At 47.7% G+C, this 27,766-nt stretch overlaps 1 protein-coding gene across 1 annotated transcript; it reads right to left on the reverse strand.

Moving 5' to 3' along the window:
- Window positions 1-18,300: 18,300 nt before the first annotated feature.
- On the reverse strand, window positions 18,301-27,333 carry LOC142020308 (cis-aconitate decarboxylase-like). The gene is made up of 6 exons (XM_075008046.1): window positions 27,313-27,333; window positions 26,699-26,753; window positions 22,898-23,085; window positions 21,181-21,273; window positions 20,641-20,846; window positions 18,301-19,219 (listed from the first exon to the last, which is right to left on the reverse strand). The coding sequence occupies exons 1-6, from the start codon at window positions 27,331-27,333 to the stop codon at window positions 18,301-18,303; spliced, it is 1,482 nt and encodes a 493-aa protein (XP_074864147.1).
- Window positions 27,334-27,766: the final 433 nt, after the last annotated feature.

Raw genomic sequence — 27,766 nt, forward strand, 5'->3', positions numbered from 1 at the left:
CTCCTTCTGCCCTTGTAACTTGCCATTATGCTGAGCTAGTAAAGCCACCTGTAGTTCAGGCATTGCAGGGTCTGTAAAGACAGGGCTTACCCTGACAGCCAACAGGTGAAATTGACAAGAATGTCAATTTCATGTCTGGTAGGGTCCCTGTTTTGACACGGACTGGGGGGGGAGGGGGGAGGTACCTGGGGTGGAAGTGACCTCAGAAGGTCATCAAGAGCCTAACCCCCTGCTAAAATTGACTGGGGAGTATTTCTTCTGCAAGCCCCAGCAGTGCTGACAGCTGGAACCTCACGGCCTAGCACTGATAATCCGGAAAGTGGGCTCTCCTGGAGCCCAGCTGCTAAAAACCACAAATATGTCACAGCTAAATACAAAGTGGCACAGATTTTTAAGGGAAAGGCATTACCACTCATTGCAAGAGACCATGGAAAATGAAGCAGACAGTTAACACTTTTGCAGTCATAAGCCAAGGCAACTTACATGCGTCTCTGGTAAGTCCATGCTTTCAGGCATCCAGCAGTTAAAACGTGACAGCTATTATTCCTCACTGCAAACATTCACGCCACAAACGTTCGAGAAACAGATCTAACATCATGCATGTGCTAGTGCCCCACCGTAAGCCACCACCCACCTTCAATCTGGGCTGCAAAGCAAATGCACATGTCTGTCCGCTCCTTCTCATTCTCGTTTTTTACACAAGCTGGTGGTAATAAAAAACCACATCCCCAAAGTTGGTTTTCTGGAGTTTTGTACGTAGGGCAGTTCTTGAGTTCCCCACAAGAGGACAACTTTGTCACCCACAAGGCTACAAGTAAAAAGTGCTTGGAAGTCGGAAAGATTTGCAAGAAAGATGCCATTTAAATCACCTCTAAAACCCAAACCAAAAAAGTAATGTTCAGGTGGTTTGTTTTTCCTTTCTGCTGCCTTTTTGTATGCAAACCCTGAATGTATGAGGTTGTGGGAGAACAAAGATCAAAGTTAAAGCTAAACCAATGTCTGCTATTTATATAGATTCATAGATATTAAGCTCCCCCGAATAACACATGCCATAGAAATTCACCTACTGTATTCTGCATCCAGCCCATGACTCATGTTTGTGTTAAAGACATCCACACTGAAGTGATGAAAAACTTACTACATCTCTAGGTCAGAAGGTCCACCAAAACACCCTCCCTATTAAAAATTTGCACTTTTCTATTCTAAATTTCTCTAATTGCAGCTTGCAGCTTCATGAGAGAGGTTCAGCTTGTAGCAGGTTTTTCTACACAGCCTGAATTTCTTATCTTCTAAGAAATTAACATCTTCCTGGTGTAGCCCTGGGGTTTGCTCAGACAGAAAGATGGGCATCCCCAGAGCCCTGATTTCAGGTGTGCTGTTAGCAGCTGGTACCCTTTATCAGGAAACATGGGTGGCACTTTTCCAAGGGCCTTGGGTGCAGTGTTGGCATACAGCTAATCTACTCAAGCCACAGGCTAGATAGCATCCTAGTCACCTCAGACCACTCAGTCTCAACAAAGGTGTTGCTGCTTACAATCATGCCTGAGGCATCCTGATTTCAAAGTTATATCAAACTTCTGCATGCCAAAGGCTCTGAAGGATTTCACCCTATGTGAGGCCTGCCCTTGTGTCTCTCAGGACAGTTGCTATTTCACAGCGTACTCTACCGGGAGACTGTTTCCCATGGAGTTTTTCCTCCCAGAAGAATCCCAGCATACACCACAAGCCTTTACCAGGGACAGACTTTATAGCAATCAAGCACTTTGGCCACCCCGGGAATGCGCTCACTTCTGGAGTGGAACACAACCACATTTAACAGCAAACAGCAACGGCACAGACCAGACTATGAGGGGGAAAGTGGTGTGTCCAGTAAACTTGCCCTCTGCAGAACTACTGACCTGACAGCAGGCCATTGAGCCTAACGCCCCTATGGCTCCCATGAGATTTTCAACAGCCACACATCAGCAAGGGGTGTCTTTTCCAGCAGCACAGAGCCCTCCTATGCGGAGTCATTCCTTTACTGCTTAGAGAGACTAATGGGTCCCACTGAAGTGGTAATAGCACCTCCTGCATGGTAGCACCCCCAGCGTCTCCCTTCATTGCTGACTCACAAGGGCTCCTGCAGGCACCACCACCATGTTAAATTGGCAACTCCACTGCTGGTTCCTGCCAGACCCAGCACTTCCTTGGAGGCCTCCTGTGCCCACCCTGGTTTGTTGGTGCCAGTACTGTGGCTGCAGGGGGGGTTCTATCTTGTTTATCAGCCCTTAACCTTTGTGATCTAAACAGAGCCTGCAGCCTGGGAACTGGGCAGAAATGCCTTTAGTCTCAGCCAGCCAATGAGAGGTAGGCGCCCACGGCCTTCTCGCAGCACCACTGCAATGCATAAACCATCTGCCAGCTCTGCAGGGGCTGAAGTGTACTTGGCACCTAGGTTTTTGCAGGAAAACATCCCTGGGATTCAATGTTTCTGCCTCTGGCCAGGGGCGCAGCTGCCTCCTCCTAGGTGCCGTGACAAAGTCAGTCCTATTCCTGGGCCTCTGGCCTCTGTTCAGTCCACTGGGCTCACTTAAGGGCCCCATTGCCCTCACCAGGGCAAGGGGTGGTCTGGGGGGAGCCCACCTGCCACCCACTCGTCCTGGGTTCCAGCCCAGGGATGCTGTGTGGCTGCTAGTGGGGAGGGCTGACTCCCTTCATCCTTGGCACAGCAGCTCTCCTCCCTGGGCCACTTCCCCCGGGTACCTTCTCCAGGCTGCAGCAGTCGTGAGCCCCCACTCTCGATCGACTGAAGCTCCTCACTCTCCCTCTGTGGTTTCTGGTGTTCTTGATGCGCTTCTGCTCCTCTCAAAGCTGCTCTCTCCCACTGCTCTGGTCTCCCTGCGTCTCACCACTCGCCTCTCACACTCTCCCCACTGCGAAGGGTTTTTAAAGGCCTCTTATTAGCCCAGTGATGGAGTCAGCTGGCCCCAGTTAGGCTGAGCCATCTCCCGCCCAGCTGCCTGTGATTGTCCTGCAGGCCCTTCTGCTTGTTCAGTTTCCCTCTGAGGGGGCCCTCCGCCTTGGCCCTGCCACAGTGCCCAGACACCCATCGCCTGCCTCACCCCTGAGAGATTCTCAAGTGGACAACGATAGGCAGGAGGCCCTGTAAGTCAACATTGTGCCGTGGGCCATGGACTGTGCACGCCAAGAGCCTCCCAGTGGTGGGCATCACGGCAACGGAGAGCGTTTTCCCAAAAGGGAGGCAGCGTGGGGAGAAGCACAGGAGGTATCTGAACACAATGACGCTCTGGCCCCAATTTGCCATTGCCCCAACCGCATCGCAGCCCCAGCCCCAGCCCAGAAGGGGGCAAAGTGGTGATGTTACCGGAGTCTCTTAAGATGCTGAGAACCGAGTGTGTGTGTGATCAGGTGAGGTGCAACATTTTATTCAGACAGTAGATGTCGCTGTGCTCACAGGGGCTGGCGACTGCGAGACAAAGGTGGACCTCAATTTGCCAAATGCCTGTATCTAGAATTGTTCCTTAACCAACACCTCGGGTTTACGGATTAGGATTCCATAGAGCATGAGGCTCCTCTGGCTGCTCCCAAGCCCCTTTCTCCCACTAATCTCAATGCACATCTTAGTACAGCACAGACGACAATAGCTGGAATTACGCAACATCTGACTTTTGTGTCAGTCCATCACTCTTGTGCAGTGTCATCCCATCACACTCTGCTCCTCAGGAGCTTCCCAAAACGAGCCAAAAAGAAGGCAGCCATAGGGCTATGGAGACAGGGGCATTCGCAAGCTTCACCTTTGACTGAACTTCACTGTGTGAAGGAAGGAAGGAAGGAAGGACCATTGCTCGGCAGGAGAAAGCATGCTCCAGAAAATGTAAAACAAACCCGCTCTTGGAACCTAACAGAGATGGTCTAGCCGGTGCATGGTGCTGCCCTGAGGGCATGGGACTGGACGCAATGACCTCTTGAGGTCCCTTCCCATTCTATGGTAGTCCTGGCCCAGCACTGTTTGGGATGAGAGGGTCCTGAGAGTTTGTCTCTCCTTGGCCATGAGGCCTGCGCTGCAACCACAAATGAGCGTCGGTGGAGTTCAACAGAGTGAAGAGATCTGCACTTCGGGATCAGGCTTGACATTTCTACCCCCCCCCCCGCCCCGAGATCCCTAACACACCTGTATCCTCCTGACATTCCCAGCCCAGGTTCCAATACTACAATCCACCAGTTGAAACTCAGGCTGCTAAAGCCAGGAGATGTGTCCATAATCCACGCGGTAACTCTCATGGGCTTCAGGCTGCTGTGCTCGGTTGGGGTTGCTCTCGGGTTTGAATTCGGGACAGGAGGTGGGGCTCAAACAGGGCTGAATGGGAGCTTAATCAATTACCACAAAGAGGAAGAAAGAGCAGAGCTAACACCACAACTATCAGGTGGCCTGATCCCCCAGTAGTGGTCTGGTGGGTGGAGCAGTCTTCCGCAGATGTCTGGGCAGAATGAGACAGAGGCAGTGGATAAAAGCAGAGTTAAGCAAATTGATCCAAAGATTGAGATAACGGCTTCCCTCCTCTCTTTTTTGTCACGTCCCATTGCCAGCCACACCGCCCCATGATGCACCCCAATAGGTATGAAGTTGTCAAGATAAGTCAGGGTGTTGCCTTGGAGAAAGCAACACTTGGATTACATTGACAGGGTGTTTTTTTAAGGCCGTAGGAGGAAGTCAGGTAGGATTAATAAAGGAACATATGGTGTTTTGCTTTTGGTTGTATGTAAATGTTATTTAATGACATCACATGAAGCCTGGAATATTTATTCAGAGAGTGGTTTTTATCTTTATGGATGGTTGCCAAGTTACAACAACATAAGCTCCTTTCCTGAAAGATCGCATCCTGGTCTGGAAAAGGTGGACTAGACTTCTGCACACATTTGTAGGCTGTGGCAGAGAGAAGCAGACTGAATGCACCTGACTTCAGGTGATTTCAGTTGCTGAGTCTGAAAATCAGGAGGGTGTTAGAGGAGGACACCTTCTCTAGCAAACTCTCAATATCAGAGCTGCATGAAACTATCTGTTATCTGTCTCTTTTCTTGAGGTCTGCTACACACCTGTTCACCCAGATCCCAAGAGCTGGCCTCAGAGCTCTCAAGACAGGGAGGGCACGATAAGCTTATTCCTACACTTCCCAAGTCCATGGCCATCCCAGCTCTGGTATGGTCCCATGGTGCTGTAATCAGGTTAGCCCTAGAGTTGCCCTTTTACCCCCAGCCTCCATGCTGACCAAACACAAAAGGATAATGAAGAAGTCACTACAGATGATTAGCAGCCTGACTTTAGGGCTGCGGTCCTTAGCCTGTGAAGGAGCACAGAGCTGTCTTCGTGCACCTGAGAGCTGGGCCTTACCCAGCAGGTTCAGTCCTGGGCATGTCTGGAGGGAGTTAGGGGTTGGCTGTTCAGAGTGCAGGCAGGCCTCCCTCTGCAAACTAGATGTCTGTGGAAGGCAGGCAGAAAATGTGTCCAAAGAGAAAAATAAGCAGGTGGGTGAGTTCGGAAGCTGGCTTGAGACCCTTTGGAATAGGGTCCTGGGGATGGGGCCAGCTGGAACAGCCGTGTGGCTGCTGTCCATGGTGATGGAGAAGCCTGGCTGAGGTTTCTGTCAGGATTTTGCACACGTGGGCATTTCCTTGACTTTGCTGCAGGATTTTAGCTCTGCACCGCATGCTTATTTTCACCGGCTAGCTGATTATGGACTGCAAGCAGGGGCTAGATCAGTACGCATTGCTCAGAGATCTGAGCAGAATGCTGCTTACTTGATAGCTGTGAGGCAGAGGCAGGGCTGAGTGGATCCACAGTAGGATTTTCCATGAAAATGTAATTTTTGAATGACATTTTCCCACTAGGATTCAGAGATGTTTTAAAAATTATTTTATCAACAAAACTTGTTTCTAATCAAACATTGGGTTCATTGCCTTGTTTTCTCGCCCTCCCGCAACTCCTTTCTCCCTGGTCTGATGAAAATATGACAAAAGAAACCGGGGGTGGGAGGGCGAAACAGGGCTATTGAGAAATGACTGAAAAATTTTGTTTCACTTCTGAGTCAAAACAAAAAGGTGTTGGCTCCAAATCAAACAAGATGAGCCCTTTCTTTTCCAATCCTGTTGGTGAGACAAGCGTTTTAAAAATAAAATTTTGTCCATTTTTCCCCCAAGGTAAGACAACGGCACTAAAACATTTTGGCCCGCTGTCATGTGGAGTCATTTCTGTCCTTATTCTGGGCTCTGGCTAGACACACCAGCCGGACCTACATGAAGTGTGACACCTGGGTTTGCACAAGTCCCTTAAGCACTAGGTGGAAAGGGTAGTGCTCTCCATCGACCTGCAGTGTGGTGAGGTTCAACTCATGAATGTTTCCAGGGTGCTTGAAAAACTTGATTCTTTATTACTTAAGGCGGCGTCAGTTTTGCTGACTTCCTTGTGCACAGAATTAGAACCCTGAGAGTCTTGGGCAGAGGCCTGAGAGAAGAGCAAGTTTAGTGAAGGATTGGTGGGTGGCAACACAAAATGTGACTGGCTGTACATCTCAGAATGTGCAAGGAACCTCTTCCAAGCAGGATAAATAACTTGAGTGCCAAAGGGGAAGGGCATGCTCAGAACTGATGGGGGTAGTTTTAAAGCTCTCCTGCAGAACATTGGCTGTAGGACTTTTCCAAGTCATAGGCTGTCCCCAGGCGAGAGTAAGAAGCCTGAGATCACTGGTAGGCAAACATTAAATCCTAAACTCTTGGCATGAGTCTGAATTCTAATTAAAGTAATTGAAACTAGTTTGGTGCTGTTTCCTTTCACCTATTCCCACATGCCTATCCCCACTTACTGCCTTCTCCTGCAAGTGACTCGTGAAGGAAACGGATGTATTTTTTGTTTCAGCGCTCAGAGGTATGCTGCACCACTTGTACAACAACGAACACGATAAAGCCAACCGGGACTCTAAAGGACAAAGAAACTCAGTAAGGTCAAAGAAACTGTTGCCTGTTTCAGGGCATAAGGTGATCTCTGGAGCAGGAGGGTGAAGGGCAGATTTGTTTCATAACTGCTTCCTGCAGAGCTGCTTGCAGCTTGGCTTCCAGTTCTCACCAGGGTCACAGAAAAGATACAGGGTTAGGTGACTCCCTGCTTTCATCCCATAGGGTAACCCAGGAAGATGTACAGCAGTCGGGTGATGTTCTGCTAACAAGACACACGTGGCATTTATGAGGGGTCAGCAAAACATCACTGGTTACCAACTGTCAGACACCACCAGGTGTAGTAGGAGGCAGCAAGGACACAACATTGATTAGCCTGACAGACAATGGTATCAGCACGGCCACTGCCTAGCAGTTGTCAAGGTTATTATAGCTAAATACTGTGCCCTTCTCGCCGGGTATTCGTCGGGCCAGAGCTGGAACTTTATACCACCCACATCCTCTTATCTGCAGTGAACAAACAACAGCGGGGGAATCGCACCCCAGCATGAGCTTCATTCACAGGCATTCTGCATGACCTTGGAAAGTACCTCAACCTGGCCGGTGCTTTAGCCCTTTTCTACAGGAACTGCTACTTCCTGGAGAAAATCCCTTTGTGACCACGGCACGTAGATATAGCAAGAAGTCTTTACGTAAATTAACAGGAAGCAGGGAATCATAAATGACCCAACAGACCAACTCCTAGTGGGAATTACAGAGGGGAACTTTGCATCCTAGAAGTTCCTGGAAGTTCGCTATTGGCTTCACCAGCCCTGGGAGCAGGAGCATGGAGTAGGTGGACACATGCCAAGTGCGGCAGGTAGTGCGCAAGACAATGTTAATAACAAATGCTTGAACACTCTGCTGGGAAGTTGTGACCTAACATGGCTTTCTGTTCAAACACACAAAAACCAAACACCAAGGGACTTCCTCCACCTCAGCACCTCCCTGCCTGGCAGCTGGGGCCAGGCAGGGGGGAGATTCAGCCATACTCTGGAGAGCATCTCTGTTCCCCCTCACTGTTTACCTCTCAGAATAGTTGAGGCAGGCCTGTGGGTATCAGCCCTTCTTCTGAAGAGACCCTCGGGTTGCTTATTTCCCCTGTGGGGAGAAAAAGCAGCCTCTCATCCTGGACTAGTCCAGCTCCCTTCTGCCACCAGCCCTGCAACATCTTGTCTCTCACCTGAGGAGGGGTTTTAAAAGGCCTCAGGCAGCCTTTAATTGGACTCAGGGGTGCCCAATTGACCTGAGACAATCTCTGAGGACAAAGAGCCTTCAGCATCCTAAGGCTCAGGCACCTGCCTTCTGCTATGCTCTCCTAGGGAGCATGGTCAGCTCAACTGGCAGAACATCTTACCCCACCATCATCTAGGCTACGTCTACACGTGCAGCCAACATCGAAATAGTCTATTTCGACGAATAACGTCTACACGTCCTCCAGGGCCAGCAACGTCCATGTTCAACTTCGACGTTGCTCAGCCCAACATCGAAATAGGCGCAGCGAGGGAACGTCTACACGTCAAAGTAGCACACATCGAAATAGGGATGCCAGGCACAGCTGCAGACAGGGTCACAGGGCGGACTCAACAGCAAGCCGCTCCCTTAAAGGGCCCCTCCCAGACACAGTTGCACTAAACAACACAAGATCCACAGAGCTGACAACTGGTTGCAGACCCTGTGCCTGCAGCATAGATCCCCAGCTGCTGCAGAAGCAGCCAGAAGCCCTGGGCTAAGGGCTGCTGCCCACGGTGACCATAGAGCCCCGCAGGGGCTGGAGAGAGAGCATCTCTCAACCCCCCAGCTGATGGCCGCCATGGAGGACCCGGCAATTTCGACGTTGCGGGACGCGGATCGTCTACACGGTCCCTACTTCGACGTTGAACGTCGAAGTAGGGCGCTATTCCTATCTCCTCATGAGGTTAGCGACTTCGACGTCTCGCTGCCTAACGTCGAAGTTAACTTCGAAATAGCGCCCGACGCGTGTAGACGCGACGGGCGCTATTTCGAAGTTGGTGCCGCTACTTTGAAGTAGCGTGCACGTGTAGACGCAGCTCTAAAGGGCTGAGGCTCAAGTCCCTGATTAGACAAGGGGGTCCCCTATTTACATGCCCACTGAGCTAGCTTCCTTATAGTAATCAGTAATGCAAAGACCCCCGAGGCCTGCATCCTGTAAAACATAGGCTGGCACCAGTCTTAAAACCTGTATACTCTGGTCCAGATTAACTCAGCAGCCCTCAGCCCTCAGCAGCCCAGGGGTCTGAGCTACCCCAGCTCAGGGGGCCTGAGGCCTAACCAGAGACTGGGGGGGAACTGGCTGGCTGGAGGAGCCAAATAAGGGAGGGGCCTTGCTGCCATGACTATGACTAGCAGATGGAGGTACTGGGGGGAATTGACTGGAGAAGTGCCCAGGGAGAAGAGCTGCAGGGGCAAGGGTGAAGGGAGGTAGCAATCCAGGGTCCCTGGGCTGGAACCTGGAATGAGTGGGTGGGGACTAGGTTCCCCCCTGGACCACCCCCTGCCCCAGCAAGGGTAGTGGGCTTTGAATGGTGGGGCCAGTGGACTGATCAGAGGACCTGGGGCCCAGGAACAAGACTGATCCTGCCATGGGAGGAAATACAACTAAGGAACAAGGAAAAAGAACCCCTACTGAACATGCATTAGGCAGGGTAGTGTCAGCATAACCTATTACAGAAGCAGCACACCAGGGCAGTGACACCCTGAATTGTTCTTGTTGCCTTTTTCTGAACTTCTCACAATGCCAAACTGCAGGGTGTGGTCCCAGGTGCTCAGTGAGCCCCATCCTCAGCTTGGTAGCCCTGCAGCCCCTTTGCATCAGGGGCTTTTCTCTCTGACTGTCCTTGGGGTCAGTTGGAGATCATGAGCTCTTCACTCCAGCCCAGGGACTCTGCGTTAAGCAGCCAGGTTTTCTCCTGTAGAATCTCTGCTGGTTTCTGGAGCCACTTCCCACCTTCTGGCTGATGCTGAGTCCTCTCAGCCTCCCTGGTACCATGTAGGTGTCTTTGGGCTCTGTCTCTCCTTCTTCAGGCACCTGAGACATCTCTTTTTGAATGCTGTCTCCTGGGAGTGCTTCTACCTGGCCCAGGGAGTCTCCATTCCCCTGGAGGCTTTTCTTAACTCAGCTCTGGCTGGTCAGCCTACTGAGCACAGCCCAGGAAGCAACTGTGCTGCGTTTGAACCCCTGCATCCATCACACAACCTCAGTAGCCTTCCTCAGCTCCGTCCTTAAAATTCTTGCTTGGTGCAATGCCTGCGATAAACCTGACAATAGCTAGGCTGCAGCTGTGCTGAGATTACTGCCTGTCAGGCTAACCATGACAGGCTGACTCTCTCTCCATCTGGCACTCTCTTGGTCAGCATCATCCATAATCTGGCATGACTTTAGTAAGCTGCACAACCACTCACCGTAGGTGTGGCCAAGTTTCCCGTGGTCCCAGAAAGTTTGCTTAGAGCCCCCCAAGTTCTGTGCTGTTATTTAGCTCTAATCTACCCTGAGTATCTACCAAGAGCCCAGTCAGCAGTGGAAGTGTTGATAATGCTGCTAGACAATTTTGACCTCCCATGGTCTGGCAAATTCTTGCTCAGCACCAGTCAGGTCCCAAGGGTGCCAGACAAGAGAGATTCAACCTGTATTGTGTCCTTGTTGCTTTGTATCCATTGATCTGTATCCACCCATCTCTTGCCTTATCATTAGATTATATTACGAATGCCTTGCAGCTGGGATTGACCTTGTGTTCTATGTTGGTATGAGGGTGACCAGATAGCCTGATTTTTATAGAGACTGTCCTAATAATGGTGCTTTGTCTTACGGGGTGGCTGTTTACCCCCGACCCTATTCCAATTTTTCACACTTGCTGTCTGATCACACTTGTTTCTACACCTTGCACAATAATGTCCTGGTGTGCGACTGAATATCCAACATGCTACAGTAATACGAATAAATAAAATAATTTAATCATAAGTTATTGGTATGTAGGCTAGATGCTGGGTCACTATATAAAGCTATTTTTGAAGCTCATGAAGAAAGCAGCAAGATGCCCCTTGACTTGGACAAGAGCAGGAGAGCATTCATTTAAAATAAACTCAAAACAAAACAGAAATAAAATCGAAGGTGCCTGGATACTTCGGCGAATAACAATACCCAACCAGTGCAGTTGGAAACTTTGGGGTAGAAGCAACAATTCTGGTGCTACAATTCAATGTGGCACTGGGGATTTTGACTCTCCGTACAGGGTTAGTGCTACAGAAATGTCCTTTTTTGACGAGGGGGAAGCACTGAAAGAACAAGCCCCTTCCGCTCCCTCCAAGATGCCAGTTTTGGCAAATGAACCCTAAAAAAGCCTCTTCAGGTGAAAAATTGACAAATGTAGTTCTGATTGTTTTGGGGAAGACGAGTCAATTGAAGGAAAATAGAGACACACTTTTTTCATTTTCTTGAAATTTTCAACAGGAAATTTTAGTTGGCCAGCTCAGATTGCTCAGAAGGAACCATCAGCTCATCTAATCTCACCAGCCGTGTATCACAGCCCAGAATATTTCACCTTGTTTCCGGCTCCTGAGTCTAATAATCTGTATTTGACTAAACTATATCTTCCTAAACGATCTGTCTTTCCCACTCATGACGGTCTGGGTGTTCAGAGGGAATGACAGAGTCAGGTCATAGGTGTGTTTGCTGCTCAAAACTTCCTTGAGAGGGAAAACAATTTCATCCCATCTGAAACTATCCAGCAGATCTAGAATTCCAGTGAAATCAGAAGTGCTCTGTGAGTAACTGTATGGGGTGAAAAAACAAACACAAGTAAGCGATAGTTGTGTGCACTTTGTGCGAATGCCAGGGCCAGCAACATTCAAAAGCAATGAAAGCAGAGTCTTTATCAGAAAGGTGTTATACTACTGATAACGTATCAACAAAGTCCTGTGCTTTTCTGCTGACTTCCTCACTATTCTAGTAATATCAAAGAGAAACCCTCCCTGTGCCCTTCCGAGATGGCCAAGCCCTGGGGGTGGCTGAGCTCCCACTGTTTGTTTTTAAGCCCGAGAACAAGCATGCAATGTGCGGTGCTTTTATTTCTCCTGGGGATTTCAGGGATACTGAGTCAGAAAGCCTCTCAGCCTGAGACTGCATTGACCATGCCTCCTCACAGCAGAAAAGTGCAGCATGCCCAACACGCAGCCCTATTGTAAAGAGCTTTTTGTTCACCATGCTCAGTGCCATAAACATGTTTGTGAGGAAATACCTGGAGAAGGTTTCATTTGTATATTAGAAGCCACTCTTGTTCCATGTGTGATGAGCAAATAAGGGGCCTTGGTGACATGCTGTTCGTGACTTTAATTTAAGTGCTACATAGGCTGGCCTGCTGGTTTTCTCTGGGCCTTGTTTCACAGCAAATATGACAGAGTGACCATCCATAAACTAGGCCTATTCTAGCTCCGATAGGTGGCCCATGAATGACCACCAGAATGCATGTTTGTTGCAGGGAAAGGTTCCCTGCAACGGAACCCACTGGCGAAGTCCAACTTGGCACTCTGGAGCTTAGTACAGGACACTCTGTGGCTTGAGCTAGAAGCCAGCTGGCTACCAGCTAAGTCTGTAGAGGAGATGCTCTTTCTCTGTGTAAGTGGTTTAGGTGCCACTCCATAGGACATTGACCCACATCCATTACACGTGTGGGTTACACATGCTTCCTGTGATAGCCTGACAAGTGCATGGAGTCCCTGAATGTCATAACTCACACACCAGAGAAATGAGCCATTGTCAGAGTGGGAGGTTAAGTATCTCAGGAGTAAAATTTGCCCTTGACTATGTAGTTTTTAAGGGTTCAGGGATCAGCCAACCAGGAGACAGAAACAAGACAATGTGACTTAGCTGGCCAGTCACATTGTGTGAATTATTACAGAATTATGAATAGCAAAGATTCAAAGTAAGTCAGAAGGTGGAAACCACCTCTGTGCATACGGCTGGTACAAAGCCTAAGAGCGACTTGGGTAAAATCCTGGCCCCACTGAAGTTATGGAGTTTTTTTGCCCTGGATTTCGATGGAGCCGGGATTTCATAGAATCAGAGAACGTGAGAACTGGAAGGGACCTGAAGAGGTCATTGAGTCCAGGCCCCTGCCCTCACAGCAGGACCAAGCGCCATCCAGACCATCTCTGATAGGTGTCTGTCTAACCTGCTCTTAAATATCTCCAGGGATGGAGATTCCACACCCTCCCTGGGCAATTTAGGTCAGCGTTTAACCACCCTGAACTTTAGGAAGCTTTTCCTAACGTCTAATCCAAACCTCCCTTGCTGCAGTTTAAGCCCACTGCTCCTTGTCCTTTCCACAGTGGCCAAGGGGAACTAATTTTTCTCTCTCCTCCTTGTAACACTCTTTTAAGTACTTGAAAACCACTGTCGTGTCCTCTGTGTCTTCTCTTGTCTAAACTAAACAAGCCCAGTTCTTTCAGTCTTCCATCACAGGTCATATTTTCTAGACCTTTCATCTTTCTTGTTGCTCTTCTCTAGACCTTCTCCAATTTCTTCACACCTTTCTTGAAATGTGATGCTCAGAAGTGGACAAAATACTCCAGCTGAGGCCTAATCAGTTCAGAGTAGAGCAGAAGATGACTTCTCATGTCTTACTCATCACACTCCTGTTAATGCATCCTAGAATCACGTTTGCTTTTTAGCAACAGCATCACATTGTTGATTTCACCTCTTTACTCTCATTAAAGCCATCAAAATGGGCCACCACCCAGGAATAAATAGTTTGCCAGCATTACCCAGGTGGAATGGAATTACCCATGAGTCACTTAAACCAGCTCAAAACAAAAAGCAGTCAAGTAGCACTTTAAAGACTAGTAAAATAGTTTATTAGGTGAGCTTTCGTGGGACAGACCCACTTCTTCAGACCATAGCCAGACCAGAACAGACTCGATATTTAAGACACAGAGAACCAAAAACAGTAAGCAAGGAGGACAAATCAGAAAAAGATAATCAAGGTGAGCAAATCAGAGAGTGGGGGGGAAGTCGAGAATTAGATTGAGACAAGTATGCAGACGAGCCCCTATAGTGACTCAGAAAGTTCCCATCACGATTTAAACCATGTGTTAATGTGCTGAATTTGAATATAAAAGCCAGCTCGGCTGCTTCTCTTTCCAGAACGGTGCGATAATTCCTCTTCAGTAACACGCATACCTTTAGGTCATTGACAGAATGCCCCATTCCATTAAAATGTTGACTGACTGGTTTGTGGATCTGGAGTGTTTTGACGTCTGTTCTCTGATCCAACTGACAGAGACCAAAAACTACAAGAACTTTACCAAATATTCATAAACCTGAATTACCCACCAGGAGAAGTAAAAAAACAAATCGACAGGGCCAGACGAATACCCAGAGACCAGCTACTCCAAGATCAGCCCAAAAAAGCCAAGAACAGAACACCACTGGTCATCACCTACAGCCCCCAACTCAGACCACTGCAACGAATTATTAAAGACCTACAACCTACTCTTAATCAGGATGCTACACTCCAGAAGGCCCTGGGTGACATGCCTGTTCCCTCCTACAGACAACCTCCCAACCTCATGAGGATCCTTACTAACAGCCACAGTCTATACCCCAGGAACACCAGTCCTGGAACCTTTCCCTGCAACAAAGCCCGCTGCCAGCTTTGTCCACATATCTTCTCTGGAAATACCATCACTGGACCTAACCAGGTTACTCACAGAATCACGGGCACTTTCTCATGCTCCTCTACTAGCATCATATATGCCATCATGTGCCAACAATGCCCAGATGCTTTGTATATTGGACAGACTTCTAACTCCCTTAGACAAAGGGTCAACGGGCACAAAACAGACATCAAAACACTCCAGATCCACAAACCAGTCAGTCAACATTTTAATGGAATGGGGCATTCTGTCAATGACCTAAAGGTATGTGTGTTACTGAAGAGGAATTATCGCACCGTTCTGGAAAGAGAAGCAGCCGAGCTGGCTTTTATATTCAAATTCGGCACATTAACACATGGTTTAAATCGTGATGGGAACTTTCTGAGTCACTATGGGGCTCATCTGCATACTTGGCTCAATCTAATTCTTGACTTTCCCCCCACCCCTCCACTCTCTGATTTGCTCACCTTGATTATCTTTTTCTGATTTGTCCTCCTTGCTTACTGTTTTTGGTTCTCTGTGTCTTAAATATTGAGTCTGTTCTGGTCTGGCTATGGTCTGAAGAAGTGGGTCTGTCCCACGAAAGCTCACCTTATAAACCATTTTGCTAGTCTTTAAAGTGCTACTTGATTGCTTTTTGTTTTGATAGTGTATAGACTAGCACGGCTTCCTCTCTGTTACTATTAAACCAGCCCCTGACTCATTCCAACAATGACCACTTCAATGAAAAAGAAACCAAACGTGTTAGCAAATAGAAACAGGCACTCATTTTCTTGAGCACATTCTTCTGTGCATACAGTTACCTCAGTACAAAAGCTCAGTGGCTCAAGTGGTTGTTTTTAAAGGAAACATTTAAAAAAAAAAAAAGCTGTGAACATTTACAGGAAAACTCTGCCGAGCTCCATAGACAGACAGAATTGAAAGGCCGCCGTTGGCTTTCTCATTCTTGCCAGGTTCAGCCCCTTACATGATACCAGAATGGTAACTATTAACAATTCAGAGCCGGGTGTTCAGCTGGTTTTTTACCTCCATCCCTCAAGGTTTTTAAGTCCCAGCTTGACACAGTCCTGGCTGGGATGACTTAGTGGGGGTTGATCCAGCTTGAAGCAGGGGGCTGGACTAGATGACCTCCTGAAGTCCCTTCCAGCCCTATGACTCTATGGTGTAAGTCAAGGTCTCTCCTCCACAGCCAAAAGAAATTTGCCAATATACCCCAGCGCACACGTGGTCAGAGCTTTCCCAGGGTTTGCTGGTTTCTTAGGTTTCATCAAGAGATGAATTTTTTCCAGATGTGCCCCCCTCCCTTGATGTGAGCATGAGGGCAGTGTATTACCATTTCCAAAACAGCATCAGGGCTTTAAGAGCAGTGTGTGCTCATCAGCAGCTGGAAGGAAAAATCTAGATACAATGTACAGCATAAAAATGTCAATCATAACTGAGATTTATCAGCGGGGAGGATTGTTATTTTGTATAGAATAAAGTTTGCTTTGGAGTGGCTTTGTAGGTGTAATTGTAGGTGTACCTCTGATTGTGCTGTGATATCACAAACTTTTCTCGTAAGCTAAGATAGGAGTGTAGATGGTTAAGTGCCTCTGTGTGGTATGCAAGGGTACTAACTGTAAATCTATTTTTTTACGTAAACTCTTGACAACTTGCTACTTTTCACTGGGCAATTCGGCCTATAGTTGACCACACAGATATAGAAGTTCCTCAACAGGTAAACATAGGCCAAATCCACAGCTGGTTTAAAACCAACCTAACACCTTTGGCATAGCTATACTGAGAGGATCTGGCCCATGGGATTCCAACATATGGACCAGCGATTGAGCTCAGTTTCAGACGCCTAGCTGGTCCTCTTGCAGAGTAATATGCATTGTACTGCCCCAGCCATGGGCATGACCAACCATTTATGGTAAAAGCCATTATATACTTTAGGACCTACTTGACTTGCAATAATTGCAGAAATTGCAGATTCTGAAATATGAGACAGTGGTGGGGGAATCTATTCTCATCCCTAGGTGGCCAACGGCAGAAAATCATGGGAAAGTTATAATGTAAACAACAAGGTCCGTTACTACGTTTCCACAACTTTCCATGGCTTGGTTGCAGCTCAGCTGTGATTCTTTTTTTGACAATCATCCCATGAGTCAAGTAAGCTACTATTTATGACTGTTTGGAACAAAACAAGGATGAATGTGATGAACGCATTGTAGCAATAAATCCTGCCGCACATCAGCTTAAACATCAAGTCTTTATTTTGAAAGGTCTGGATAAAAAACAGGACATATCAGTGAGACAGAGAGAGCCGTGTTAATCTGTATTCTATCAAAACAAAAAAGCAGTTGAGTAGCACTTTGAAGACTGACAAAATAATGTATTAGGTGACGAGCTTTCGTGGGACAGACCCACTTCTTCAGATCAAGATGGATCAGTCTGGATTAGCAGCAATGTAGAGAGTTGAAAAATGAGTAAGCAGCAAGGATGTTCTTTGTTGCCATGCAATTGTCCATGCTGGCCAAGGCACTGTCAGAATCTTAGGCCTGCTAAACGACATCATCACCAAGGACTAATATTCTGCACAGGTAATTTCATCCAGGTGATAGAAAATATACCTATACGAAAAGCATATTTGAAACATGGAACATTAATCAGTAATCCCATTGTTGCTCATTGAGCATGCTTTATACATTGTCTAGTCCAACAGCTCCATAGATAAAGAGACATGTAGGTATTATCATACAGTAGCAGCAACCCAAAACAATGGATTAAATTATCCTATTTTACACAGACGGATAGATTTACGGTTGGCTCTAGAGCCCCTGACTGTTGACACAAATGCTGCCATTTTTTCTGTTGGACTGAGAAAACTAACTGATAAAGATCTAAACGATCACTGGAAGAGCAGAGGTGAATCTCCAGAGAAGCGTAGGTATGAGCCGCAGATATCGCAGGTCACGGAAAGCTAATCTCCCCTGAGCCAACCTGCCACCAAACACCTGGTCTGTGGTGGTCTTTCTCTTTTCCCCTCCCTGCTTTGCCCCTTCCACAAGCCCCCACTCCCAGCTGCTGCTGTGTGAGGGATGAGGAAAGACATGAAGAGTGGTCGATAAGAACACAAGCAGCAGCAGGCAGGGGAATCTTGTTGTGGGTGTGGGATAAGGAGGGATGTGTGAAGTGAGGCAGGGCTGTGGGACAAGCACAGGTTTGGGCGCTGAGCATGCCCGCAGAGCAGGGCAGCATTCCTCGCAGAAACAAGTTCTAATTAACCTTTTCAGGAGGGAAAAAAAATAGATCTTCTGCCCCTGTTAGGGAGAGCGCTATCCCAGAATGCATCATTCCTAGAGATCCATCAGACTTCTGAGTATTTGCAATGGCGTGTTCTGGGATACCTTCATCATATCCAGAAGCACCAATTGTTCATTAAAACTCATGTCTGTGCCTCTCTCTCACACACACACACACACACACACACACACACACACTTTTTCACATCCTGGCTAATAGGATCATTAGGCACTAACAGCTGTGCTTGGATGTCAGGTTTTGTTTCTATGTAAGTCGCTTTGGAGGACAGGAAAGATTCTGTCCTTGAAAGAAAGGAGTCACTGACCCAATGCGATGTGACTCCACTCAACCATTTTATCCTTAGAGGCTGCAGGCTAGCTGGGAGCTGTCTGGCAGAGTCTCCAAGTTGTCTACTGCCATGATGATGGCGTTTACTTTGTCCTCTTGGAGCATACGAGAGGCATTGGACTGGAATTTCATCAGGAGCGATTCTCTGCTGAGGGGCTTCCTCCAGTGCCCATAGAAAGTGTCACATCGGCCTGTCAGGACATCACTGTTCTCCAGCACCAGGGCCACCTCCCCGTACATCTTGTCGAAATTGGCTATGTTGTCTTCAGGGTGCTCCATGAGCACCTTGGCCAGCAGCTCCAGCAGCTCCGGCCGGTGGAGGCGGTCCTCGGCGAAGGAGCTGAGGCCCACTTCTCCGTCTAGCAGGGCAGTGGACGCATTGAACTGGAAGGAGTGCCGCGCCTGGTGTTCAGACTCTGGGAAGGGCCTGTTGATGTACTTGGATACTGGGATCCTCAACAGAATGGCACGGATCAGAGAGGGCGAGAAGAAGCCATAATGGTGAATGAGCAGGTTCCTGACTGACTTGGCAGCATCCACAACCCAGTGCATCCCCAGGTGGGCTGGGAAGCTCTTGAAAGCAACATCTTGCTTCTCCAAGAGGAACTTGTGGCCGTGGGCTGGCAGGGGCAGCGGTCGAGGCTGATAGTCACTGTAGAAGGCACTGAACCCAGAGCACCCTGGCGCATCATCCAGAATGAGGGGGTTGGCCTCCATCCCACAGGCAGCCAGGAACGCTGCTTCAAACCCCAGGCGGGTGGCGTTGCCGATGTGCAGGGGTTTGGCTTGGGTGGCGGCATTTGCCAGCGGTGCCCCTGCCAGGGAGGCCGCCATCGCTAAGGCGTGGGCACACTGGGTGGTGCTCAGAGAAAGGAGCTTGGCGACGGCAGCTGCACTGCCCAGTGTGCCCACCACGGACGGAGGGTGGAACCTGGAAGGGAAACCACAGCTGTCATCTCACTGCAACAGGTGTCTGAGTAGCCCCGCCCACCTCTTGCATGGGCAGCGCCCAAATGCCACGCCCCTGGCGCCACGGCTGCTGGGATGAACCCTCTGCAGGTGAAAGCTGGTCACTCCAAAGAGGCTGATGGAGGTTCACTATGGGAAACCACCGGATGAAGAAGGCTTCTCATTTTGGCTTTGAGTCACAAGACCCTAAATACACAAGGCCTGGTTGCCGGCTGACTGGCACCAGAGATCGTTGCTCACACTCATGCAGAGTGTGAGCGGAGTGCTACAATTCTGACCTGGTGACATTGCTCACCCATACTGGCAGGCACCAATGATGACACCTGGGGAGACCAAGCATCTGCTATCTAATGGTGGCTCTCCACAAGGCCACAGTACAGGTCGACCCTGTGACAGACCCTCTGAGGCCATTAAGAGCAACAGAGAAGCAAGCGGAGCGTGATTTCACCAGGACCTTGAGTTTATTCCTCAAAACCAGTTAGTGAGCATGTGCCTTATCACAGAGGATTAGTAGGGTCACCAAAGATCATTAAGATGCAGCACTGGATTAATGACACGCAACTGCCCACAAGCGTGAGAGCCAAACTGTGCATTCCTTACTCAGTGCCAGCAATTTGACTGAATGTGGGGGTTGCTACTGATCAGATATATGGACCTATATTTGTAGAATTCTCCCTGACTCTTTCTATAAACCCACCAGTCCCTGTTCCACACACGGGAGCTATTGATTAAAGTAGCTCTGGGAAAAATTTTCACCCAATGTTTCTTTTCAGGAGAAAAATTGCAATGTGGTGATCGCAGAGATCTGGAAAATTGTGTTGGCTTTGCCAAATTGTTTACTGGAAAAAAAAAGTAAAAAAATTCAAAATATTTTGATCGTTTGAACTGAAATGCCTTTGTTTTCTTTCATTGTATCTTTAAAAGACTCATAAAATGTTTTAAAATACTCAGTGCAGAAACAACACTTTTCTGTTTTGTCAAAGCAAAATGTTCAATTCAATCCAAAACCAAAAAAAAAAAAAATTGTCTTTTTGATCTGCAGCCAATCTCTACAAAGGTCTGCTTTTGGGCAGAACTGAAAAGGATGTTCCCAAGTTTTTCCAAAGTCACCAACTAACCAAAACTTCTGTTACCTGTGCAGACTGACAGATGATATGTCAGTTTAGTAGAATATAATTCTCTCTGAGTGAGTCTGGCTGTTTTGGGCTAGTGTGTCTATTTTGCCAGGTCCCAAAGTTTAATATGGTGGCCTTTCGACAGCGGTGCTAAGTGACTCGCATGTAGGAGGAGACTGGCTCTGCCCCAGAATTTCTGATTTCATTTGCTGTGTTGCAGGCTGGCTCTTGCTAAGCTGCCCTGTTCACTGAATCACAAAAGACTCACCTCTTAGGGATGTTGTGAGCCTCCGTGGAGAAACGCAGGAGCCTGCCCTGCACCTCAATGCCCACATTGAATGCTAGCAAGAAGTCCAGGCCGTTGGGTTTGGAGCTGGGAGGTAGCATCTGGGAAGCAGCCAGAAGAGCCGGCAGAACCGCCCCTGAGGGGTGAGTGGCAGGGTGCCAGGTATCATCGAAGTCCATAGAGTGGGTCTGCCACAGGGAAGAGGCAACAGCCAGGTGACAATCATGTACGTGCAGCACCTGATGCAAGAGGGTCCGGGGGTCTGATTGGGACTCCCCGGGGTAACCGCAGAACCCCCGCAGCTCTCCATCTCAGTAATGAATTTCAGAACAGCAGCACTACGCCGCCAGCAATGCAGAGCAGAGACACACGAACTTTACTTCCGTGTCCCAGTCACCTCTCCAACACCCAGCCCGGTCACATCACAGGGGCCAGCATTGGCAGCTGGTGTTTCAGGGCCATCGGGGACACGGCTGCCCCAACGTACTATCAGACACCCGCGCTGGGAAGAACAAGCCTTACCGCCACTCCATTAACAAACGCAGCGAGGGTGGGGGACAGCTTTAACCCCTTCCTGCCATAGACAGAGCTAACGGCATTTGACGCATACAGCTGCTGTGGAAGGGAGAGAAGCCAATGAGGAGACAGCAGGGCACTGGGGCCTTCTGAGACCAGCAGCCAACAACAGCTGCGCTCTCTCTGTGTTCCACGGGATTCCAGGCAACGCGCACCAGGGCCCCTGAAGCACCTGCACTGCCATCCCCTGCCGGGGAGCAGGGCAGCATTGGGGCCAGGGAGAGTTTTGCTCAGGGCCGGGGGAGCAGGAGAAAGGGGGAGTGGTGCAGCCAATGTTGCTCTGGGCCAGAGGGTTGGCGCCACTGGGGCGGGGAGATGGAATTTGGGGCTGGGGCTGAGGGAGTCTGGAGGCAGATTGGAGGCACGGGACTGGCCAGCAGAGCAGGGGTCTTGCAGGCTTGGGCAGGCCAGGCAGCGGACCAGAGGATTCAGCCCCTGGCAGGGTTGCCAACCGTCAGTAAATTTACAGACGGTCCATACAAAATTAGCCAAAACTGGACACGGCCTTAAAATCCGTTAAAAAAAAAATTAGGTGTCTGTAAATTTCGTAAAAGTTCGATAAAAATTTCAAAACCCGGCAGTTATTCCATCACTATTAAATTTCTTCTGCTCTGCTTCAGCCATTTTACCGTGGAGCAGCGGAAATTGGATGTTTTAGTTTTTTATTTAGCTCAACGGTTGAGGTGACGTAACATGATGTTAGCTACGTTATCCCACCGAGTTAGCGTCAGCACACTGGCAGCAGGACTGGCTAAATGAAAGTGAGTTAAATAGCATGTTGTTCTTGTGATGCATGAAAGACAATGATTATTTTTCACTTCAGGCCATTTAGGTGGTCTTAATATAGTAGAAAAATTATGTCCGTAAAACAAAATTTGTCTGTCCATAAATTTCTCCCATTTTGTCCGTAAATGAAACTTCTGTGGGTTGGCAACTCTGACCCCTGGGGCCAGAAGGCGGGGCAGAGGGCTGGGAGATTTGGGCTGTAGGGGCTGGCTGGCAGAGCAGGAGGGCTGGGAATTAAGGGGCAAAGCAACAGAATGGAGACCAGAGAATTCAGGCGGGTGGTGGAACCGGGGACCAGGGGATTGGGCCACCTGTGCCAAGAACTGATTGGAGTTGCTTGAGTGGGCTGGTGCTAGGCACATGCGCCATAGCACACTACTTAATTTGGGGCACAACGGTACCCCAAATGCACCGGTGCCCTACATAGCTGCATACTCTGCATACACTTCGGGGTGGCCCTGACAGGCGCCTCTCAGCTAAACAGAGTCTCACCTCAATAAACCACGATGACATTTCAGTTAAAGGGCTTCACTTCTTCCCCCTCTACCGGACCAGCTGCAGGGAGGTGGCCAGCAAAGGAACAGATGGCCTGTTTATGGCTCACTAGGCATTTCGTTTCAGCCAGCACGCCCTGCTTCCCCGCCCCCCAGTGTTACGTGCGGCTGTTCCGCAGAGGAGCCATGACCCACTGATTGGCCATGAGAGTTTCAGTGTCAGCTCTTGGCACTGTCTGGGGATGTGCACCCAGGACCATCACACTGTGCATTTAAAGTGAAATTCAACCTGCTGCAAGGGCCGTAACCGCCAGCTTAAGCCATAAAATAGAGCCTCACCCCCCATCCTGGCTCGGTGCTGGCTCGCCGGTCAGCTCACTCACCTGACAGTACTGCAGGGCCGTGTCAAACACTGGAGTTGTGCTGCCCACGAGGCCAACCCCGATGCTATCAAGGATCATCCTCTTGCTCCGATGACGAACAGCCTCAGACAGGTGCTCTGGCCGGACGCAATTGATGAAGGAGGCAAAGCTGCTGGTCACAGTCTCCTCTGCAGGGCTCCTCTCCAGCACTGGGAGGGTAGGTAGAAGGAAGCCAGAATCAGTCAAGCTGTGGGACTGGCCCCAAAGGGCCAACACATAGGGCCCCGCTGTGCCCCCTGCCCCTCCCATGAACTAGTGCTCTGCCTGTCAGAGGCCTACTGGTTTCAACAAAGCTGCTCCTGATCATGATCTAATATGAGTGAATGTGGCTGAACCTATGTAGCCCTTGTTTGGGGTGGGATGGACAGCCTAGTGGTAAGAGCATCAGCCTAGGAGTTTGGAGACCTAGGCTGCATTCCTGCTTTGTGTGACCTTCAGCCAGTGACCTCATCACTTGGTGCCTCAGTTTCCCATCTGTAAAATGGGGATAACAACATTGCCCTCCCTCCTGGGAGGTTTGAAGGAAGCCGATTGGATTCTGCGGCAATGGATGCCATATCAGGTAGAGTGCTGGGGGAGAAGCAAATGTCATGCATGGAACCTTTCCCCCAGGGGAGAAGGGTCTGGAACCATGTGTGCTGGGTAGGACTCATCTCTGGAAGCAGGTTGCATTAGGACTCAAGTGGAGCCTGTGCCTAGCCTTGTGCCCAGAGGTAGGTTTCACGGGGCAAAGCAGACCACTGAGGTGCCAGCTCCCTACCTGGTGAGGCTGAGCTAGGAGCATTTCAATAAAATAGACTCGGTCCCGCTCTCACTCAGTTAACAGCAACATTTACCTTGACTTCAAGAGAGCAGGGTTAGCCCAGCTTCACGTGTTGGTTTTAACCGCGAGCTGCATAAAGGCCTCAAACCTGCTTGGTGCTCTGCACTCCACACCAATCCGGCAAAGACCTTAAGCCCTTGATAGCCCTATTGCCGTCAAAGGTGCCATGGGATGTTAAACACTTACTTCAGTGCTTTGCCAGGCTGGGACAAACCTAAACTGAGGAAATAGACTCAAGTTGGCCAATTGTGTGCATCCCATCTCTCTGTGTATGGGGGGTCATCTCAACAGAAACTACTCCTACGGCATCCAGACAGCACACACTGTGATCCCTTGAGCCACACCGGTTTCCATTTGAGAGCAGAGTGGGCCAGAAAGTGGAATTTCCAGTTGGTGGGGAAGGGGAACATTTTGAAATTGGTTTTCATTCTGAACCAAACAGAGATCCCAAGACTTTGAAATTTCGTTCTGAAATACTAAAATTAATATTTGAATATCCGACCAAAGCCGGAAAGAAATGGATCAAAATGAGAGAGAATGAAACGTTTCAACATTATTTAAATGAAATAGATATTTCATCCAGATCGCTGGGTTCCTGTGAAACAAAACTGCCTTTTTCAACTGAGCATTGATCTGCTAAAATTTTTCTGAGCCACTCTAATGTGGTGTAAAGTCTCAGTTGAAATGTTCACTTGCAAATATCCTGGCAACTGGGCCAGTTTTGTGCAAAAATATGTATGAGTTTTATACAAATTCGGGGGCTCATAAGACAGCTGTGAGTCTCATCAATGACTCATACATTAATAGAGTTTGTGTAAAATGTACTGCAGTATAAACCTAGCACATGTAGCAGTTTGCAAACCTCTGCCTTCAGAATTTGTATCCCCTTATGTATCTAGAGCTCATCCCATGTGTGCTACAACCACCACTGCCTTGGAGAGCAGGAAAGACACGATGCCAACAAAGCAGCCTTGTAGGTGTAAAAGAAGCAGCCTGACTGCAGCTGCATTTCAGTGGAAACTTCTGAGTGTTTTTTTCACAACAGGAAAATGTCCTCTGGGGATTCAGTACAAAGTCCTCACTGAGGGACAATCTCCACTCATCGGTAGACTGTATTTGCTCTCTGAGTAATGTAGTAAATACCTCCAATTGTGTACTACATGACTTTAAGCAAATATTTATCCATAGATAATCCAAGTCTGACACACAGATATACAGAATCTCCTTTTCTTAACAGTGTACTGAGTTATTTTCATAGACTCATAGACCATTAGAACCGGAAGGGACCTTGGGAGGTCCTCAAGTCCAGTCCCCTGCCCTCATGGCAGGACCGAACTCCATCTAGACCATCCCTGTCAGATTTTCTCTCACCTGCTCTTAAATATCTCCAATGATGGAGAGTTTACAAACACCCTAGGCAATTTTGTTAATATTATTTTCATTAAAAATTTGTAAACTATATATCCTTCCGTCAGTCTATAAATATTGACAGCAAAATTTTTCCCATGAATGCTTTAAAAATTAGAAGTTAATAAAAAGGTTATAGCTTAGACTTGGCTAGAGACAATGGTTTTGCATGGGTTTTTTTTAAGTACTGTATTTTTGTTCAATTAGTCACTTTCTTTGAGCAACTTTGTTATATCTAGTGTAAACCTGGAAAAAGTTAAATGATCAACTGTGTGACTCTTTGGGACTTAAAAAAAATTTATACAGCAAAAGTCTGCTGTCTGACATTAGTGAATGAGCTCTGGATTTACACCACTGTAGCTGGGAACATAAAAAACAGGACCATACAATGAGTGTGGCCACATATTAAAATTGTATAGAAAAATTCACTCACTAGCCCAAGATGAACTATGAAATATGAGCCTGTTCTGGTCTGGCTATGGTCTGAAGAAGTGGGTCTGTCCCATGAAAGTTCATCTCCTAATACATTATTTTGTTAGTCTTTAAAGTGCTACTTGACTGCTTTTTGTTGTGAAATAATAAAGCAGGACCATAGGCTTTAGTTCCTGGAAAACAAGGGTAATTACCATTAAAAGTTTAAGTACATGTTATAGTACCAATGTTCTTTTTCGGGCAAGATTCTCTACGATCTTAGTGGGAACTCTGCCTAAATTAAAAGCCATACATTTTGGCTCTAAAAAAGGTAGATGTCAGTGTTCCCTGTAAGCTGAGCACTTGGGCAGTCACCCAGGAGAGATTCAGATGCCACCCATCTCATTAGCAGAGCACCCAAGTCCGGCAGCATAGTTTCCTATTGGTGGTGCACATTCGCAATTTATTCTGCCATGGATGGAAAATAATAGAGGGAACACCAGTAAATGTTACAAGTTTGGGTACAGGACTGATACTCACCTTTGATTTACCGATACAGGTTGAATCTCTAAGCCAAAACTCTCTCATTCGGCTAACTCCAAACTCTGACGTGATTTTAGTTAGCTGGATGACCACTTATCACTGGCGTGGCCAAGTTTCCATGGTCCCATGAAGTTTGTTTCCAGCCACCAGTCCTGGCTCTTAGTGTTCTGTGCTGTTATGTAGCTCTAATTTAGCCCTAATGCTCTTCTAAGAGCCCGGTAAGCAGTGGAAGTGTTGGTAATGTGCTGGACAGTATTGACCTCCCATCATCCATCAAATTTTCTCGTCCAGTAGCAGTCAGGTCCCTAAGGTGCCGGATGAGAGGGGTTCAACCTGCATGTTATTTTGTTTATGTTAACTCAGCTTGAAAGGTAATAACTTCCTTAAGCTGGCCCTTAAATGAAACCATAACGATAATAAAAATTAATAATACAGTCTGACTTCCAAAGATGCAAAGAAGCTTTCCTAAGTTTAACCTTGTTCCTATCAATTGTTTTTACATATTGACATATCAGAAGACTTTTAAAAAAGTCCGTTGAATGGAAAAAAAAACATGTCTTTAACTGAGAAATACAAACCTTCAGCAGAAATTTTGTGTGCCTGTCGGGAGGCTGCAAAGACTTTCTGAGATCTCTAGAGAGAAGAGAGAGAGACTGTTTGTCACAGAAAGCAACCAGGCATTTTAATAGCACTATCTGAACTTGTATTGTAAGTCCTCAGCTGTGAAAAGCTGATAGTTCAAACAAGAAGCAGGTAAACTAAACTCCATTCCAAAACTGTTAGCTAACTAGAAACTAATCCAGGAAGGGTGTCGAGAGCTGGGCAATCCCATTACAGCTGTTAACAGGACAAATTCTGAGTAGCTATTAAGATATAAAGATGAATTAATTAATTAATATGAAGATATGGTTATTCATAAAACATTACTGGTCTATACAAAAATTCTTGGAATATGCTGAAGAAATTGATAAAATAGGAATCATTTAGTAGATCACAAAGGATTCAGTGAAAACCACCTATTTTTTTAAACACTGGGTCAGATGCCCAGTTGGTGTAAATCACAGATCTAGTGAAATCAGCAGAACTGTGACACTTTAAACCACCAAGGAGCTCCCATAAAACTTAATGAAAATCAAACAATCCAAACAATAGAATGAGCAAGGGACAGATTTTCAGCATGAAATAGCATTACCTGTAAAGTTGAGTAGACCATTCTGATGATTCTAGGTGTGTCTGTTGATTTCTCTTGAGCACTGGCAAGGTCTCTTCAAGTGATGGTAGAGGTGTCTGTTTGGTGGCAGGGCTTATATACCCTTCCAAAGCCGTTTCGATGTTGTTTTGCATGTGTCTTTCAAGACTGGTGACATCAGCAGCTGGGCTGGTAGGGGCAGGACATGGTATTTTTTCCCATTTGTGGGGCAGCAGATTGAAGGAAAGTTGATTTCTTTGCAGGAAATACTAAGAAAAAAAAAACAACTAGAGTAATAGAAGAGTGACAGAATTCAACATAAAGCTACTAAACTAGCAAAGGTGCTGATTTGTAATGTGATCCGCCCAGAGATCCTCCTACTCTCTGATGAGGACTATAAAACTGTTACCTACCAGGAAATAATCCCAAGAAGAAAATTTCTTGCCACTCAGCTGAA

Source organism: Carettochelys insculpta, chromosome 13, assembly GCF_033958435.1.
Source record: "Carettochelys insculpta isolate YL-2023 chromosome 13, ASM3395843v1, whole genome shotgun sequence".
In the NCBI taxonomy this organism is placed as follows: Eukaryota; Metazoa; Chordata; order Testudines; family Carettochelyidae; genus Carettochelys; species Carettochelys insculpta.

Coding starts and splice junctions, on each gene's coding strand:
- LOC142020308 (XM_075008046.1), bottom strand. CDS start 27,333: ATGGTCTACTCAACTTTACAG. Junction 26,754..27,312: donor TGGTCTACTCAACTTTACAG/GTAATGCTATTT, acceptor TCTTCTCTCTAG/AGATCTCAGAAAGTCTTTGC. Junction 20,847..21,180: donor CGTTTGTTAATGGAGTGGCG/GTAAGGCTTGTT, acceptor TCCCTGTGGCAG/ACCCACTCTATGGACTTCGA.